This window comes from Excalfactoria chinensis, chromosome 1 (genome assembly GCF_039878825.1).
Source record: "Excalfactoria chinensis isolate bCotChi1 chromosome 1, bCotChi1.hap2, whole genome shotgun sequence".
NCBI classification, from domain to species: domain Eukaryota; kingdom Metazoa; phylum Chordata; class Aves; order Galliformes; family Phasianidae; genus Excalfactoria; species Excalfactoria chinensis.
Genome location: NC_092825.1, coordinates 163,104,671 through 163,124,480, shown reverse-complemented (window position 1 = coordinate 163,124,480; position 19,810 = coordinate 163,104,671). Strand labels below are relative to the sequence as shown.

The following is a 19,810-nucleotide window of genomic DNA, read 5'->3' as shown; positions in this document are numbered from 1 at the left end:
AGAAGTGAAATAAAGATACTGCAGATATCAAATGGCAATCTGCTCCTCGTTTTTAGTCTGTCCTGTTTCCCAGTCCGCAGTCTGAAGCGCAGAGTTCCTTTCGAGGTGGCTCTAGTGGGAACTCCACAAGCGGTTTGTGCTGCTGTTTGCTTTCCCAATGTATCCCAATGCATAGCCCTGACTTTGGAGGGAGAATGCCGGGCCCTGCATCTAAGCAGAGGCTTTTCCAGCAGAGCTCTGAATGGGGCATCAGAAGGGTTTGGGTTTGTTTTTTTTATAGTGACTTGAACTAGTAAAATACCCATGGAAGTACCCAAGCTAGAAGAAGTTAGACTCAGTGATCCTTATGGATCCTTACAACTCAGGGTTCTATGATTCTATAACCCTATGGAAAGCTTTGAGGTTGGATGCTAGGAAAAATTTCTTCCCTGAAAGAGCAGTCAGGTGCTGGAATGGGCTGCCCAGGGAGTGGTGGAGTCACTGTCCCTGGAGGTGTTCAAGAATCATTTAGTTGTTGGATTTGTGGGGAAATATTGGTGATAGGTGGATGGTTGGACTGGATGATCTTGGTGGTCTTTTCCAACCCTGGTGATTCTGTGATTCTAAGTTGTTTGTTGTTATAGCTTATTCTCCAGTAACACTGCCATAAACTTTACAGCTCTTGTGTTTTAGCAGAGCTGCTCTGAGCCTTGAAGGGATTTGTCAGCAGGGTTGTGGCACAAAGCAGGCAGCTTCTAGGACTTGCACTGTATAGCAAAGCATGTGCCACAGTGAAAGGCAATGGGAGCAGAAAGGAGAAAGGTTAATGAATGGGATAGCAGCCATGCCAGTGAGAAAATGTTTAAACATACACACTGCTTTTCTAACTGTGTTTTATCCATTTACTTCTGAGTCATTTAGAGATTCAATCTGCTTGTGAAAACCTTACATGAAAAAAAAAATATCCATCCTTTTTAAGGGTAAAATGGCCATTTCTAGGTGCTTCAGCTTCAGCTGAAAAAGACCAGTCTTGTTCCTCCCTTCTTTATGGAGAGCTGCAATGCAGAGGTGGGGAAAGGAAGGAGAAAGTTTGTCCGCTCTCTCATGCATTGCTCTCGGATTGCTGAAACGCCCTTTGCCAACAACTACAAAGGCTGAGGGTGGTGCTGGCTGGCTCAACCCACTCTTTATAGAGCCTGAAAAAAAGGAAGGAATAATAAGGTGACAGAGTGGCAGAGTCTGGTGTATCGGAGCCTTTTGTTCTATGTTGTGAGTTGAGCAAAAACACCACTTTGTCCAGCAGTTCTAAGAAAACAGAATTCATTAAGAAACCAGAAAGTTGCAATACCAGGAGCCTGCAGCCAAGATGCTTGTGGGTGCTGACATTTTGCTGGCTTGTACATCGTGGTGCTGTGGGTGTCTGAGCAGACATGGCAAAAGGGGAAGCAGAGAGAAGTCAGGGAAAATATTAACAAAGCAGGGCAGAATAGCCAAAAGCACAAGAAAATGTGTGAATTTCTTGCCCTGATTGCTGGAAGGATGATGTTTGTGTGGCCTTGAGTGCCTTAGGGGAGGTACCTCACCCTGGGGCTGAGCACCTGCAGTGCTGTGGTGTGGTGTTAGCTTAACAGGGTCTGAGCAAAGAGCTGGCTGTGCTTTGGTTCTTCTGCCTTACAGGCCCCACACTGAAGCTTGGGCAGGGCTGCACGCCGGCAGGGCAGATCCTACAGTGGGTCTTGGGCAGAGCTGAGCACACTAAACACCTGTCTGTGGAAACGTGTTGTTTAACTCCTGCTGGAGGGAGCTGGGAATTGGCCAAGTGTTTAGTTCAAGAGGTGCAGCGCTGTAAAGTTTTATGAGGTAAGAAAGTTTCGTAGGCTGACAGAAGCAATGGCACGTGCCTGAGAGTGCCACAAGGCCTGCCTACGTCTAAATCCACCTCTAATGGAAGGCTGTGGATTTTATGTACATTTGTAACTCGTTTATCAGCCACACTGCTGCTGGACATGTGTGCTGATACTGCCTCTCCTTGTATCTCAGACCTGGAGGCTGTGGGGCCTGGCGCTGCACAGCACGTACCTGGTGCTCACGTGTACGTTGTTCCAGCTGGTGACATGCTATTGTTGGGCAGGAAGGAAAAATGACACGGCCAAGCTCTTTTTCTTGTATTCTTTTGTCTTTGTGGTCATATTAATTCAGAGCAATCATATAAATGCACAGGAGCTGCAGTGGAGGGCACATTCATTATTAAAGTCTTCTTCAGTGCTCTTACACTTCAGTCATTCATCTTCTGTCTTTAATTACAGCAAATGATCTCAGAGGCACTTAAAAGATTAAATTCCTCAATTTTTCAAAAAATCCAAATGCAATAAATGTATCTCTTCTCTGATAAATACAAATGATTGCTGAAAAAAAAAGTTGCCCTTAGGCAAGAAACCTGGAGAGGCCAAGTAAGTCATGATGTAACAATTTGGCTTAGCCCAGTGACACCCATTTAATTTTTCATTTTTATTTTGCAGCAGTTATTTTTAGTTGTAGTGGTGAAAGCCACAGACTGTTCCATTGCTGTCCTGGGGATGTCAGTGGTGAGATAGATCATAGAATCGTAGAATCATAGAATCATAGAATCATAGAATCATAGAATCATAGAATCATAGAATCATAGAATCATAGAATCATAGAATCATAGAATCATAGAATCATAGAATCATAGAATCATAGAATCATAGAATCATAGAATCATAGAGTGCTTTGGGTTGGAAGAGACTTAAGATTATCTAGTTCCAACCCCTCTGCTATAGGCAGGGACACCTCCCTCTAGACCAGCCCCATCCAGGCTAGCCTTCAAAGCATCCAGAGAGGGGTCATCCACTGTCTTGCTGGCCTTGCTTGTTCCAGAGTCTCAGCACCTTCACAGTAAAGTATTTATTCATTATATCCTAATATCTAGGCTAAATCTACCTTTTTCCAGCTTAAAGCCATTTTCCCATGTCCTGTTGATGCATGCCCTTCTAAAAAGAAGTCCATACCCAGCTTTCCTGTATCCCCCCTTCAGGTACTGGAAAGCCACTATAAAGGTCCCCCCAGAGCTGCCTTTTCTTCAGGATGAAGAGCACACTCTGTGAGCATCCCCATCCAGCCAATTCCTTATCCAGCATGTGGTCCATCCATCATATCCATTTATCTCCAGTTTGGTGACCAGGATGTCATGAGAGATAGTGTCAATTACTTTGCACAAGTCCAGGTGGATGACATCAGTTGCTCTTCTTTTATCCACTGATGCTTTAACTCCATCATAAAAGGCTGCCAAATTTGTCAGGCATTACTTGCTCGTGGTGAAGCCATGTTGGTTACCACCAGTCACCTCATCTTTATTTTCCATGTGCATCAGTAGGGCCTTCAGGAAGATCTGCTCCATTATTTTGTCAGGCACAGAGGTGAGACTGACTGGCCCTTGGTCCCCTGGATCTTCTTCCTTTCCCTTCTTGAAAATGGGCATTATGTTTCCCCTTTTCCAGTCAGTAGGAACTTCACTAGATTGCCATAATCTCTGAAATATGATGTAAGAGGCTGGGCAGCATCATCCACCAATTCCTGCAGAACCCGTGGATGGATCTTGTTGGGTTCCATGGACTTATTTGCCTCCAGGTTCTTTAGATGGTCACAAACCTGATCTCCGCTAACATTGGGCAGAACTTCCACCTTCCAGTTCTTACCTTTGGTTTCTGCAACATGGGTGGTGTGGCTAGAGCCCTTGCCAGTGAAGATTGAGGCAAAGAACTCATTCAGTATATCATCTGTCTCTGAACCTCTTATGACCAGGTCTCCAGTTTCCTTCTGGAGAGGGCCCACATCTTCCCTAGCCTTCCCTTTATCACTGATAGATGCATAGAATTGTTTCTCGTTCCCTTTATGTCAAGGGGTCTCTGTCTGACCCCTGGGGTTCAGGTCAGCACTGGGCAGGATGGTGGGGCAGCCACAAAGCCAATATGACCTGCATTCACAGGGGTGGTGGGCTTCTCATTCATGTTAGTTGGTGACAGTCAATATTGCTGGGTGCAGAGTGGTGATGGTTGTGGGTAAAGCAGCTCTCTCGTGGCAGATCTCAAAACTGAAGGAGCGTGGAGAAAAACCAATCAAGTCAGAGCACCTATGGGGCTCTTGGTCTGTGGAGCTTCTACTGCTGTGAACACCCGGCCCAGCTGGAGCTGGTGGGCTGTGGAAGAGCATTGGAGCTGGCTGGGTCTGGGCTGCCACGTGGCTCAGGGTTGGGGTGTTTGGGGTCAGGCTGCCCGCAGGTATCCAGCTTACATCTGTCCCACACACAGGGCACTGCCAACCAGCAGATGCTGCTGATAGAATTACTGCTGTCTAGTTGGGAGTCCCATATTCATTTAATTTAAATAAGTAAATAAATAAATAAAATAAAGAAGAAACAAATAGTAACTCAGTAGGTGGCCTCTCAAGGTGAAAGAGTTGTTCCAGTGAACCTGCAGAATGTGTCAGGCACAGTCTCCGGATGGACAGATGGCCACGAGGCTCATTTGCGCCCATAAATAGCAAGCTATTGCAAATCCTTGTTGTAGCAAGTCCTGGCTCTGTATCCTGTCTCTGAGCTCTTACAAGCTGGTGAGGAGGAAAGAGCAGAGTCTGCAGTTTTAGGCTGAGTTTCTCTAATGCCCTTTTGCAGAATTATTTTGATTAAGAAATAAGCCGCAATCCTCGGGCTGCCATGTCAGCGAAGCTCCATGCAGCTGCTCTTTCCAAGCAGGGCTGTTTTCTGCTGGAGAAAATGATACCGCCCCAGAATGACACATTTTTTTTCTTTTGGTAAAGTGCAGTCTTGACCTGGACCCTATCCTGTCTCCTTGCAAACTGGTGCCAATGAACTGCATGCTGTGGCTCAAGTCTCTGCTCAAAGCTTTCTCATCTCATCTGCTGTGGTGCACAGAACCTTTGCAGACACAAGGCCCGGCAGGATGGCAGTGCCCTCCCCAGTAAGGGGCTGTGACCACTGACTGCTTGGCCATGATTTCTCAATGTTCTCTAGGTTATGTTTTATGCAAAATGGCGTTAGCCTTCATCGGAGGCATAGTAATATTTCTGGGTCTTGGTAGTTTTGTGGATTAGAGAAGGTATCAGGGAAGTGTGTGAGAGCTTCCCCAACATCAGCTTATTGCCATTTTCCCTGTCATTTACGTGTTGACCCAGACATTGCTCAGATCTACAGCCTACAGTTTACAGTCACAGCATGGTATGTGTGGATCTTTTTGGCATCCATTACGTCTTCGGGCAGCCTAGACAATCTAGATCCCCAAAGAGTGAATTGTGCATGCTCTACAAGTGCTGCTTGCAAGATCAGTCCCTGCCTTTGCCGTGTCACTATTGAGCTGAAGTGACAGTATCATTATTTTCATCCTCTCCTACCTGACTCGGAGGCTGCAGCTGTCTTTTATGCAGGTCATTCAACATTTTCATCTCACAGTCATTTCAGTACGTCCAGCCTGTGCTCTCATCTAACATGTACCCACCACTTCAAAGAGCACTATCTCTTAGGCAGCCCAAGATCATCCAAGGATGACAACTAATTCTGCCAAGTAAGTTCATCTGACAGAAGGATGCGCTGCTTGTGGCTTCTGCAAGAAGTTATTAGTGAGGCCTCACCTCGAGTACTGTGTCCAGTTTTGGGCACCACAGCACAAGAAGGACATGGAGGTACTGGAGCAGGTCCAGAGAAGGGCAACGAGGCTCGTGAAGGGCTTGGAGAATCAGCCCTACGAGGAGAGACTAAGGAAGCTGGGGCTGTTTAGTCTGAGGAAGAGGAGGCTGAGGGGAGACCTTATTGCCGTCTTCCAGTACCTGAAAGGTTCTTACAGTGAGAGTGGGGCAGGTCTCTTCTCACTAGTGACATGTGACAGGACGAGGGGAAATGGCCTCAAGTTGCGCCAGGGCAAGTTCAGGTTGGATATTAGGAAGAACTTCTTTACAGAAAGGGTAGTTAGGTACTGGAATAGGCTCCCCAGGGAGGTGGTTGAATCGCCATCCCTGGATGTGTTTAAGAGCCGTTTGGATGTGGTGCTCAGGGATATGATTTAGCAGAGGGTTTTTAGAGTTAGGGGACTGGTTAGGCTGCGGTTGGACTTGATGATCTTCAAGGTCTTTTCCAACCTGCATAATTCTATCATTCTATGATTCTATGAATTCAGCACCATAAAGGCTGCACTTAACAGGAACTAAAGCATCTGTGTCATAGGGATTACGAAGGCCAGTTTGTCCTGACCCCTCTATTGGTGAGGGGAGATTAGAGAGGAATTAAGAACACATCACATGCTGGTTTTTTGTTTTTTTTTTTTTTGCAAGAAAGGATAGATATAACAGCTGCTCACCTTTACTACGGCAGAGAATTGGAGAAAAGTGCTTTCTTTTAGTGCAAATTATAATACTTAGCTTTCTGTAAATGGTGGGACATAAAGATTTATTCCCTCCTAGATGACCTCTCATAGCTGCTTCCCTACTCAGCATCCGGTTTGCTGAGATTCCTTTTCTTTTGATAATTAAATACAGTTGGAGAGATACAGACCCATCCAGAGGGAAATAAATTCCATCTGTAGATATGTGTAAGACAAACCTCAGGAATTGCTATCCTTTTGTTGCACCATTTTTCTCTTTGGCAGTGGTGGATATGAGACAGCCAGCATCTGAGAATGTGAACCCAATCTTCAGCATCCCATCTCCAGTGTCACTCTCATAGAGCTTCACATTGCTTATTGAAAATTATGTAGGTGCAAAAACATTGCTGAATTCATAACTCATTGGAATCAGAGGTGTAATTGCTGTTGGAGACCTGAGTTTACCTTTTTCAAGTCAGCCTTCCAACTTCCTAGCTCCTTTGGAAAATACTTTCCTCATATCTTATTCTCATATCCTTCATCTTTGCCATGAAGTTCTGGTATGCTTATGATACAGGAGAAGCATGGTAGACAGCAATATCATGTTGGGCTCAGAGTAGTTACTGAGGTCCTGTATCAGAAAAGCCTGGTGCACAGCAGGTTGTAATAAAGAAAGCAAGAGCTACATACTTTGTCCTGAAACAACTGATGACATGAACGCATCAAACAAATGCCATTCTTTAACGTATGCAAATTTATTCAATTTTGCAATGATTTATTTACAACTACATGACTGATACCAACAGATGAGGTAAAAATATGAGGTATTGATATGAATATAACATTTTAAAACATAACCATCATAACATATTCTCAATGGCAACGTAACAATAGTACTGTGGTAGCTGAATGGTAGACATGGCATAATGTGCATTTTAACAGAAACTTATTTCATTGATACACTACTTAAGAGATGCTGGCAGCAGATGATAGAGCTTCTGCAATGGTAGGAGGACAAACCCACCTTGCTAACGGTGGCAGTGGCACAGGGCCCCTTCCAGCTGAGTGATGAGTTCTCAGATAGGATAAAACCACTGTCCAGGTTTTCCCTTCCTTTCCTTCAGAATTTAGTGTCAGACAATTGCCGTTCTCAGAGTCAGAGAATCTGCGTCCATTGATACTGCGGCACAATTGCATTCATTTATGCAAACAAATGTAGCAGAAGCACTCTAATTGCTCCTGCTTTGGAAAACAGCTGGTATGAAATCTGCTGCCATGGCTACAGGCATTGGTGGGAGGAGGTGCTGCTCCTTGGGACTGCAGTCTCAACCAATGGCAGCAGGGGAATGGCTGGATGTGGGCAGTGGGTGGTTTCCACGGCTGCCTGGGACCTTTTACTTGGGGAGAACAAGGACCTCATGGCGAGCACAAAGGGGGCAAGTGCTTCCACTCATCTCTTAATACTTAAAAACTCCCAATATTTGCTTGTTGCAACATGATATTAGGAATAAATTATCTATGGTGAGGGTGGTGAGACACTGGAACAGGTTGCCCAGCAAGGTTGTGGATGCCCACTCCCTGGAAGCACTCAAGACCAGGCTGGATGGGGCTTCGAGCAACCTGGTCTAGAGAGAGGTGTCCCTGCATATAGCAGGGATGTTGGAACTGGATGATCTTAAAGGTCCCTTCCAACCCAAACCATTCTGTGATACTGTGATTGCTGGCAACAAACTCAACATATGAACTCATAGGCAACCAAGCTCCCTGACCCATGTGTTGCTCAACAGAACATGGGTGAGACATGCTGTGCCATCCCACCAGCACAGCCCTTATGCATGTGCACAGGGACACATGGGCCCATGCTCTAACATGAGTTGTCCACCCACAATCCCTGTACCCAGGGCAGATTCACCAGCAGAGTCACTGCATGGGAAGACTTCTCCATAAAGCAGATCAGGGCAGAAGACTGTAGCTTCCTGTAGGAAATGTCTCCCATTTCATCGACCTCATACTAAATCTCAATGGATTTTGTTGGACTGAGCTAAAACACTGGCTATGAATGCCTCAGCTGGTTTATGCAGCAATAAATAAAGACAAAGTGAACAAATGCAATTAATGAAGAACAGCATTAACAGGCTTGTACATTCTTATTGAATCATAGATGTAATATCATTTTTGGTCTTAGGTTAGTTAAAAACAGAAGAGAACCCTGCCTCAATGGTAACAAATAATTATTATGACTTTTAAAGCATTCTTCCATTAGCAAATAATAGGTCCCTGAAAATGAAACGATATAATAGACTTACATGGCTCTTACTCCTCATAGTCAGGGGCCGATCCTGCTCCCACCAATGCCTATAGAGGCAGGACCATGCAGATCAGTGCAATATAATACAAAAATGCTTGCTGTTACTATAAAAGCAATCTTCCCAAGCATAGGTCTGCATTTAATCTTTTACATCTCTGAGATGTGTTTAAAAGCTTCAGAAAGTTCAGTTACTTTTATAGGAAGAGTACTAAAAGGCATGGTGTTCATCCATACATCTTTGTGTCCATTGGATGTAGAAAATCTGCTTGGGAGCTTCTTAATAATTAGCCATCTCTATGGATGAAGGAAAGAACAACACAGAAACACTTCCTCACAGCAAAGATGAAATGCTAAACAAAGGATTTACAGCTTATTAACTTACCAGTCTGATTTCAGATACCTCAGTACACACAGTGTTATCTTGTACTCGCTAAGAATGAGCAGTTACACTGAACACTGACATAGTGAGGTTCTCTAGTGACAGACAGGCCATTAATTAAGGCAATAGCTAAGTTTTCAACATCTCCTTGCACTGACAGTCACAAACTTTCTGCAGCTGAATGTAAATGGCCTTCAAAATATCTGAGTTATACTCCACGCACTGTATCTGTCAAAACGGATCCGCTCATTATTTTTTAACCTACAGCCACTTCCCTCTTCCTTAATTCTCTTAATTCTCCCACATCTATTTCTAGGTACCTTCTCGTAGCACACAAACACAAAACAAACCCAAGAACAGACGTTTCTGTTATCACGTGGGTTATGGCTGGTAGCCCCGTGATAACAGCAAACACAGCTTATGTAGCAGTGACACACTAAGAAACAAGTGACGGATTCCTTTAAGGTCCAACTGATGCAAGTGGCTTCTAGAAAGCACTGAGTTATATACAAAATAATTAATTTATACATATACATATATATAGATAGATATAATATAGATAAATATATACATACTGTACACGAGTTATTTACAATTAAAATATGCTTCTTAGAAGCCCTTAAATACCAGAGTTATGTAACACACAAGTCATGGCAACATTATGATTGTAAAACAACAAAGGTAAAAGGTCTTTGAAGAAAGTTTTACTTCAGCAATTGAAACTAATGCAGAAGGGACATGGGAGGCAAAGTCCCCAGAATAAAAGAACTTTCCTATAAAATTCCTTTTTCACTTCTGTACACACCTGGGTCTGGTCAGACTTCTGTAACCTAAAAAAGGTCTCTGCTTTCTGTCTTCCTGTTCTCTGCCATACCCTGATTTACACGTACACACTTCCACAAACAAACACTTCCTCAGATTTTCGTTTCTGGTCCCTCAGCAATCAGAGGTTGAAATGAGTTTCTGATCCTGGCAACTTCTGCTGCACACAGATGTCCAAAGCCTTTGTTATACCACTCTGGGGAATGTCCTCTGAAGAAACAACAAAAGATGTAGTTACTGAGAAACCTAAATGCACAAAAACTATACTCCACACGAAGGGTCTTGCCATGCCCCCTACTCTCTGCTGCCCACGGTGTTGTTGGGGACTCTGAGTACTTGTCACTGTAAGCAGCGCTTCCTCACAGTATTAAAACCACCAGATTTAGTTCTATGATCACATCATAACAACAGTATGTGCTGAACATAGAAATGAGCCCGGTGGACAGAAAAGTCCGCAAGAGGACTATAAAGCAGCAAAGCTATGTTACCTGTGTTCCCAACACCTCCCCTCTCTGAGCTGGAGGATTCTGCCTCACTGAATGAACACCTGTATTTTGCAGACAGGATACTTACTTTAGGTCAATTCTGCAGATATGAGTCAGCCTGGCTTTTCCTGAGCCACATGGCTCTATCAGATACTGAGAGTCCATCACGATGGCTCGCACCGCTCCCATAAGAGGAGCATCTTCGTGCTCCACAGAGATGGCAACCAACATGCACGTTCCCCTTGGCAAATCTGTCCTCCACGTCCTGCAGCAACATATTCAAGATTGAATCACTTTAGTAACTACTCTTTCAGAGAAGCGAAGTTACAGTTCGGTTATTTGCTAATCCTTGTGAGGCCAGGAAGCCATATCCTTGAAAGGCTGCTGACAGAATATTGCCTATAAATACACATAGGAAAAAATACAAGAGTGGGATAAGAGACGTATTTAAGCTCAAATGCAGTGCTGGCACAAGAATAGGGACAGACTGGACAAGACTGATGCAGGCAACTGGCATGGAAGCCACAAAACCTGCACAAGAAGTCCATGAGAAATCAAGGGAGTAGGAAACCAACCAGTTCTTAGAGGCACATTAACTGACTTTGTCCATGGAGTTGTTACCTGTTACGTCCTGTGAATTCCTGAAGGAGTTTTGTGTTACAAGTCCACTGGGATTGTTGCTCAAAACAGGACACAGAAATTTTATCAAGCTCAGTCATTAGATCTCCTCCCAGAAATGTATTAAGTTTTAACGGTGGGTGACATAATATTGCTATGATCTGCTAGGAGATTCGGATATTCTGTCATAGGATGAGGCTACTAAACTCCCTGAATGCTCACCTTCTGAGATGACTCAGGGAGAGATCTTGCAATCAGTGCTATCTACACTGTTTTCCTGAGAGTCAGTGTCCACCTGGTTCTGCTGCCCCCACCAAGCTGGGAGTCTGACCATGAGGTGGAACAGCTGATGCTGCTGCTGGCTCCAGGTGGAAAAAAGTTTGCTTACTCCCATAGGGATTTTGTAACCATCATTTATAAGAGACATGACACAGCCATTTGCAGACAGACGGGCTATCGCTTTTCCCATACATCTGACTCCAAACAAGTTGAATTATTGCAGGAGTAAGAAGTCAGATGGTGTGCAGCACAGTAATGACTGGGATACAGCACTACCCCAGTGACATTATAGCCACTGGAGCAGGAATCAGCTCATTTTCGTAAGCTTTGGAAAGGCCATGAAGTGAGCATCAGTCATCCAGCAAAGGCCAAAGTGTTGCATTGCAGCCATGCAGACTATTACAGAGCAGCAAATACACTGTAGCACAGTAGGAATTCTCACTGGCTCCTACAACTCCCAGAACACCTTCTGAGGGCATCTGGATTTAAAAAAAAAAAGTGTCCTTTGCATTATGCAATTCTTTACTCCATGATATGAATGTTCAGCCATCTTGGAGATCTCATGTATAAATGCAGCATGTTTTATCAGGCCACTCTACTGCTAACATCCACTGATGCACAGCAGCTGAGGGAGGACTCCTCATGTGGCTGGTGGTAATTACATGATTATAATTTGCCATCACACACTCCAAGTGGCAATGTCAAAATACAGTCTTTATTGGTTAATTTCTTGCAATAGCCAAAGGTTGAAACTTCACGTTAGCTCTCTTAGGAACGATAATGAAGTTGAGGCTTCCTTTCCTTAGGCAGACTTCAGTCTAAGTATCCCAGAGGGTTTGGGTCACCCAAGCACAAAGGTGGTGTCCATTTGCTTCACTCCTCCTGTCACTCCAGAAAGTGACACTTGTAGGGAAAGTTTCTTTTTCCCAGTGCTGCATAGGAAGAACCAACATGCTTCTGCAGGCCCTGAAAACAGTGTTTTTCTACCTCTTCTCTCAATAGGATCTACGCTCTATGTTCTCTTTCCTCACAGGAAGAAAGGAGCATTTTCTTTCATCAGTGTTGCAAAACTACTGAGCAAATTTTACTCAGGAAGAAATAACAACTGTGAAGTTTCATGAGCACGTCACCACATTTGTCAGCCAATTACAGAAAGTTATTCCATTATTACCAAATTTCAGGCTGGCCTGTTAAGACATATTTTTGTTTTGAGCACTGTCACTTGTTTCATCTTTTCCATCTCCCAGGTTTCTAACCTCTCTGACAGGCTGCAGATGCTTTTTACAGGTTCAGGAGATCTAGACTTTAATACTTAACATTGTTTTTCTTGCTCTGTTGGCATCCTCTACATTTTCTGGTATCTCACGTCTTTCTTGTCTGCCTGGAATAGGCTGGATAGTCTGTATTCTTTTCCTTCGCTGTGGAAATAAGAAATTTCCACTGCGCTGCATTATGTGCATCACCTTGCCACAGTCTGTCTGAGATAGGGATTAAATTACCCTGGGAAGCTGCATGCTTGAGCAGGTGAGCAGCTTTCGAAGTCTGGACAGCAGATATTTTAACATTCTTCATTTTTGATACAAAACTGAGCTGCTACTCAGGAAAATACAGTGAAATACCGATTTCACAAAGTTTTGCCTGGGTATGTATCAATAAAAATGATGGATTATTCTTAGGAGATGCAACGCATGAAGAGGTCTTTCCTGCGAGATGCTGAGCCACCACCTGCACAGTGCTAAGCTACGAACACATCATTTGGTAATTGTGTGACACTTAGTTGTGTCGTTCCTGAAGTAGAAAACTATGTATATCTGACTTTGCAGAAAACTTACAATTGCTATTCTTGGTTATACGGATTTAGGCTGGTTACCATGCTTTCTAAAAATCTGTGAGAATAAAAATAGGTATGACACCTAACTCACAGACATGCAGTAATACTTAACTAATGCTAAACCCTTGAGCAATCTTTAACAAAAAGTAATGTAAGTTCAGCTGAAAGCTGCCTCAGATCCCAGGTATATGAAACACCGGCCCTATGCTCTTACCCATGTAATATTCTCAAGGAAGCCTAATCCTCTTGAGATTAGTTAATGCCAAATTAAGAAGCAAAATGCAACGAGGTTTATCCTTTTACAGCCACCAGTTTGACTGGAAAGGGAAAAACAGAGGTCTGTTAAAATATATTTATTCATCTCCCCAGAGGTGAACTACAATTTCACTGTTCACTTCCCACCAATCATAATGTATCAAATTGACTGTGATATCTCTGGCTAACCTTGCTCTAGACTTAATGATATAAATCAAAAGAGATAAACAACAGCAAGTGACAGATCTGCCTGATGCCTGTTTCCAGACCTCAAAAACCCACCAGGATTCAGTTTTATGATATATATTTCAGTCCTTGGGGGTCATTCTGCCTGGGTTAGTGAAAGGAATGAGGACTTGATGTCAAGATTTCTCTTCAACTGATGCGACTGCACAGCAGGTCTTTAAAGAACAGAAAACACCATAAAACCTAATAGAGAATTAAGTGGCAAATAAGAGGACAGAATAATGATCATCAAAACCTTCCTGCCACTCCCAGAAGCTCTTCTGGGTGCCAAGCAGAGGGTCAAATTTATCACTTGTATAAACTGATAATATATAATATATAAGAAAATCAATTATTAAATAAATTAATTTTGCCCAATATTCTGCGGGAAGGCAAAGGAAATAGAGTAATGGGAGGACTAGATTTCACATTATGAAGTCTTACAGAAAATATTTCAAAAGTCTTCCTCCAAGAGTTCCAATAATTCTTCCCCTATTCCAACAGTATCTGCTTGTTAGCACTCTCCAAGATAATAATGAAGTTCATAAAAGAGATGTACCATTAAAATTATATTTTATTGGGCTCATCCTTTTCCGTCAATCTTTGTTCCCTCTAATGCAGTTCTGACTCACTGGACTATTTTCATTCTCAAAACTGCTTAGTATTTGTCTGGCACATCATTTTAGTCAAAGAAAGCAACGACTGAGAATGGGAACACACAACATCATCCTGAAATAAGTAACTGCAGGACTGACCCTGCAAGTGAAATATGTCAATAGCTCCACAATAGCTCCTAGCAAGAAAAGGGTAGGGATTTCAAAGGCAGGATGTACATAGGAGGAATATATTTTTGTCTGTTCTGTATGGGCACGTAGACAGTGGTAGAACTAAGGCTGAATCTGGAATGCTGATATACAGTTATATGTTTCTTTGACAGATCTCTTCCCCTGAAAACAGTCAGAACACAAATCTACTGTCTCTGTTCATTCTCACACTATATTTTTTATGGGTTAGTGTTTCTGCATTTCTTGGTCTACAAAGACTTCAACCTCAAATCTAAAATAACAACTTATATGGAAGCTGTATAAGACCCTCAGTTTAAAAGCATTGCTATCTTCTTCACTAAACATTTAGCTCTTAAACATGAAACACTCCCCAGAGGACAGCAAAGGCATTGTAAAAAACAACTGGGTTCTGTTTGCACTGTTTTGACAACAAACAAAGCCGAGAGAACAGCAGCTATTATCAGACATCTGTTCTAAGGAATAAATGATATTTATGGCCTCAGGAGTATGCGCTGCTCAAATTACATCAGAGGAAAGGTCAGCGTGCTCCAGGTGTATAATTTTAATTCATTTTAAGAAATAAATGCTGCTGCCCGGAAGTAGAGTTCTCAAAACACAATTTACAGATGCTAAGGCTGAGGTGAGATAAGAACAGATCTTGCTTGTCTGCATTGCAGACAGCAAAGATATCAGAGAATTGCCTTTAGCTTACCTTAGAACAACAAAATCTCGGACGGGATGAGGAGCCATGCTGTTCAGAACATACTGGTAAACTTCTGTCTGCTTGTCCAGGCTCTCAACCACCTTCCACTGCAAGAAGTCCTCGTCCCAAAGGTGACGTTCTCTCAGCACTCGGTTCAGGACAACTGATGGCGGGGCTTCAACTTCCACAGAGGCTTTCCAAAGCCTTAGAGGATTCCCATCCCCAACCTGGAAGAAAGCAGCAAAGAGCATAAAACCCCACGCAGATATATGCAAATACTCAGCAGAAAATAACTGAGGACAAAATCTTGGTATGGTTATCTGACTTGAGCTTAAGATGAAGCTTGAAAGCATGCAAATTTCCCTGCTAATCATCACTATTATTGCTACTGCTGCTCTTCGCATGTAAAAACGTGTGCATACTAGTCCTGAATGGAAAACCAAAGTGATTTAATACTTCTGCTTTCACACCAGTGTATATCTGGACCAGTTCTCATACCAGTGGAACTACTCTATTATTTCTGGTGTCACAGACACTATTTTGACCTCAAGCAACACAGGCGCAGTGAAGAATATGGATGTGTAAAAGTGATAACAGATGAAAACACAGATTGAAACACTGCTCTGAAACAAAGCTACCATCCTGGGCAACCTGATGCAGTTAGCCAGAACCGAGGGTCAGCTCACTGGGCCGAAGAACAGAACAGGGAGTAGGAGAAAATAAGTTGATTCATTTCTGTGTTAGATATACAGGTGTTTCCTCCTCAAATAGCTGCAAGAGAGTAACAGGAAAGCACCTCCCAGAGAAGGAAAACTTGCCAGGTCTTTGTACTGTTACACCTTCATAGCAAGCAGTAAGGGAGCAGAAAGTGCTGGGATATGTGCAATATGAATATCCTGAATTCTTCATATGCAGCATTTCTGTGTGGTTTTAGGGCTGTTGTATTTCAGGCAGCAAAAGAATCAACTGGATCTTGTAAGACTTGTCTTCCTACCCCTCCTAATCCTGGCATCCTTACATACAGAATCCAATGCTCCAGAAACCCCCAGCATCTTCCACAGACCCAGAATTGTGTTCCCCACCTCCAGCATCGCCCAATCCCACATCCCACTCCCACCTTTACCTTGCTTCTTACTCTTAAACCTCCCACAGTACCTCCCCAGGGGGGTCGCACAGAGAAGCTGACTATAAACTGGAGTAATTGTGATTTCTCAGTGCTAACAAAGGGACTGCACTTAGCAGGGAAATGCTGCCTCCTGTCCCCTCACCACCCAGGCTGTACACTCCTTCCAGTGCCCTTCACAGTATCACAATGGCTGAGGTATGAAGGGATGCCCAGAGGCCACCTGGCCCAATCCTTGCTCCATCAGGGACACTCAGAGTAAGGTGCCCAAAGCAATGTCCAGACCACTTCGGAAGATCTCCAAGGAGGAGATCCCACAGTCTCTGGGCAGCCTGTGTCACCTGCACAGCAAAAAAGTGCTGCCTGGTGTTAAGAGGGAACATCCTGTGTTCCAGCTGGTGCCCAAGGCCTCTTGTCCTGGCACTGGGCACCACTGAGCAGAGCCTGGCTCTTGCCTCTTGGCACTCTCCCTTCAGAGATTTAAGAACACTGATGAGATCCCCTTCTCCAGGCTGAGCAGTCCCAGCTCTCAGCCTTTCCTAGGAGGAGAGGTGCTCCAGTCCCTTTGTCATCCTGGCCCTCCATTGGACACTCCTGTACGTCCAGGTCTCTCTTGTACTGGTGTAATTACTTTCCCTACAATCCCAGAGTCAACCCCGGCCTCCACCTTCCCACATTAGGCATTCTGGTGTGTGGGCCTCCGTTCTGTTTTTATAATCCCAGCAGCCCTGGACTATCACTGCCTGAGCAGATGGTAAGGATATATGTTTAGTCATGGAAGTCACCAGGTCCCATAGCTAGGCTGTATTTTAATTTTGGTTGTTTGCCTTCTTTTCCACTTCTCTCCTAATTACCTTTTTGTAGGCGAGTTCTGTATTCTCCATACTGGAACATGTCACCCATCCTTTAAATTTTTCTTTTGCTTCTTTGTGAAGATTCTGCATGAGGCTTTCAAGGTACATCTGGTAGTTTCCTCCTTCTTCGTCCACTTGTTTCCCAAGTTCATCCAGGGTGGGAGAATGCACTTCTGCATCGATGTAGGAGTTTCGGGACTGAGTGACCATCTCATGTGGGACCTGCATCACAGAAGTGGGGGAAATCACACAGGGAAAATCTCCTGCTCAGAACTTTTCCTTAAGGCAATGCTTTCTAGGGTGATGGGCCGCTTAGTATCCATTGCAACGAGCCTACACTCAGTAAAATGGATAGCTATTTTTGCCTTATTGAGAAATCAAGGCAATATAATGGAACAGTCAGAATAGCACTAGTCATGCAAAACCGTGTTAGACAGATCGACTCTATGACAATACAACTGGATTACTGTCCTAGTCCCCAAAAATGTTGCTTTATGCTTCCAGGGAAGGGAGTTACAAGCATTACCTCCCCTAAACCTTCAGCGAAACCAGCTTCAGGAATGACTACATCTCCCTGTGTGACTTTAATGCTGTTGCATGACACAAAGAAAGAAAAGGTATCAGCTCTCCCTTTTGAGATGGATTAGTCTTAATTCATATACTAAAAGCTTTATAATAAAATGAAATGTTAAAACAGCACATTTTGATTTTAATTAAACTATGATTTTCTAATCTTTGAGTTGAAAACACTGTAGAATAATTACTCTGTATTTTTAATAGCTGCATCTTCAAATGCTAGAAGGGAACAGTCATAAAGAAATAAGATAGATAAATTTCAGATGGAGCAAGTTTACAAATAAGTGAGGCACCATCAATCTCTGTGCTAATGCAAGATAGAGAGCACAAGCATAAACATAAATACTTCAAAGGATGCTGCATTATGTGTCCATGAATAATGCCGTTTGAGTCTCTCACTCACCTCAAAAAGTTTGTTGCATTCCATTATCATGTGAGCAAGTCCCTGAGTAGCTGCCAGATTTTCACTGAGATCCTTCTGATCTGGCTTCCCTGTTGCGTATTTTTTCTGTATTACTCTGTAATTGAATTCAGTGTCTCAGGTAAAAAGAGCTGCATCTTTTCAATACAGAAGCAAACATAGTGGCAGGATGTTCTTAACACCAGAGTAAAAAGTCTGTCTTTAACTTCTGTTTACCACAAAGACTGTTCAGACCACTAGGCCTTTTTTAAAGGAAAAATGTACCTAAAGTATTATTGCAGTGAAGATAAAGCAGAAACGACTATGTACGTCTTGCCTTAGGCATTATATACTTTGGATAGGATTTCTAACGGGCACGATGCTTTAATTGCTTCAAGTGCTTGCTCAGAAAATGTTATACATGTACACAATCATAGATTTCAGCTTATTCTAAACCAGACAGGAAAAAATGTCAGAAAGGACATCAAGTTGGGACCACTTATGTGTAGCATGTTTAGCAGGTCTACGCTCTTCTTAGTCTACACTCACCATATTATACATCATCTTAACATGGTCTGGAATAAACTCAGCGATACAAACGGGATCGAGATTTTCTGATCTGCCATCCCACATTCATCCAGCCTGTTCTTTTAACAAGCATCACACTTCACATATGCAAACATTCACTGACTGAAAGACTATGTGTTCAAATCCTTCAAAACATGAGCAATCTTTGACTTCACCCAGAGCAAAATCAGCCTCTTTCCCTTCACAGAAGCCAGCATTACTAACATAAAACTCACTAATACATCATTGAAAATTTGCATGAAAGGTCAGCACCTGCATATTCACTCTATGCAGACAGAAACACCCTGTTGAGCTTGCAGAACAGTGCACGTGCAAGAGTGCTTCTGGCTCTGCAGTGCCTGCTTTCCCCTTTTGCTGAAGCCATGCCATGTGTAACGTGTCACAAAGAGCAGACACTTCAGAAAATTTTACCCTGTATGCTTTTTTGTGTCAAGGACAGGCTTATTTATGGTGTTAAGAAGAAACTTACCTCGGAGAACTTTCTTTCTTCACTATATTGAGATGGAAGAGGGAAGGGGCCAGACAAACAGCTATGTTCATAGGAGTCATCTGATTCTCCTCCACGGAGGTGACGTCACTCAGGAAGCACAGCAACGTCTGCAAAACCTCCCGGTTCTCATCTGACATCAGCATGATGGCTGCCTGCACCGCCTGCAGCCGCTGCTCCTTGGGGACATCTGCAGCAAAGCAAGTGACGTTCAGTGGGGTCAACTGCAAGATCAAAGAACCGACTGGAAAGGCCATTTCCCGAGAAAGAGACTGAATTTCATTTAAAGGTTATGGAAGCAGTACTTAGTTGGTGTTTGTCAGGTTACTTTTGTTTCTCTCCATATTACATACGCTCTATACAACTGAAGAATAACAACAAAAGTAGATTTACTGTACAGGGAACAGCCAGCTTTTAAGCTCTGCCTCTTAATCTTGCACAAGCACTTTATTTTAAAAGCTTTCAGACACTAATGATAAACTGAACACAGTGAAATGTCTCTGATTTTCAAGAAGCACCAAGGCCAGGTCTTTCTGGGAAGTCAGAGGATCCTCCGCCTCTCATCTCATAGGTCTGTAAACATTAAGCAATGAAGGGCTTTAGGGAAATGGAGAAAGCTCCATCAATGCTAAGCCATATAGACTGCGATGCTAATCTTCTCATCCCCACTCCTCTGTGTTATAGCAAATCAAACCATTTTGGGTGCAGGAAAAACATCCTGGAT

General features: G+C 43.3%; 1 protein-coding gene across 5 annotated transcripts in view; it reads right to left on the bottom strand.

Annotated features, from left to right (window-relative positions):
* Positions 1 to 7,116: 7,116 nt before the first annotated feature.
* The window catches only part of STARD13 (StAR related lipid transfer domain containing 13), a 281,949-nt gene continuing 269,255 nt past the window's right edge, over positions 7,117 to 19,810 (bottom strand). For all 5 annotated transcript variants that reach the window (XM_072361572.1, XM_072361574.1, XM_072361573.1 and 2 more), the window contains 6 exons: positions 19,069 to 19,276; positions 18,015 to 18,129; positions 17,036 to 17,257; positions 15,068 to 15,285; positions 10,451 to 10,627; positions 7,117 to 10,087 (listed from right to left, as the gene is read on the bottom strand). In XM_072361572.1, the coding sequence (XP_072217673.1) occupies positions 9,970 to 10,087; positions 10,451 to 10,627; positions 15,068 to 15,285; positions 17,036 to 17,257; positions 18,015 to 18,129; positions 19,069 to 19,276 (1,058 nt within the window). In that variant the 3' untranslated portion in view covers positions 7,117 to 9,969. The remainder of the gene's footprint in view (positions 10,088 to 10,450; positions 10,628 to 15,067; positions 15,286 to 17,035; positions 17,258 to 18,014; positions 18,130 to 19,068; positions 19,277 to 19,810) is intronic.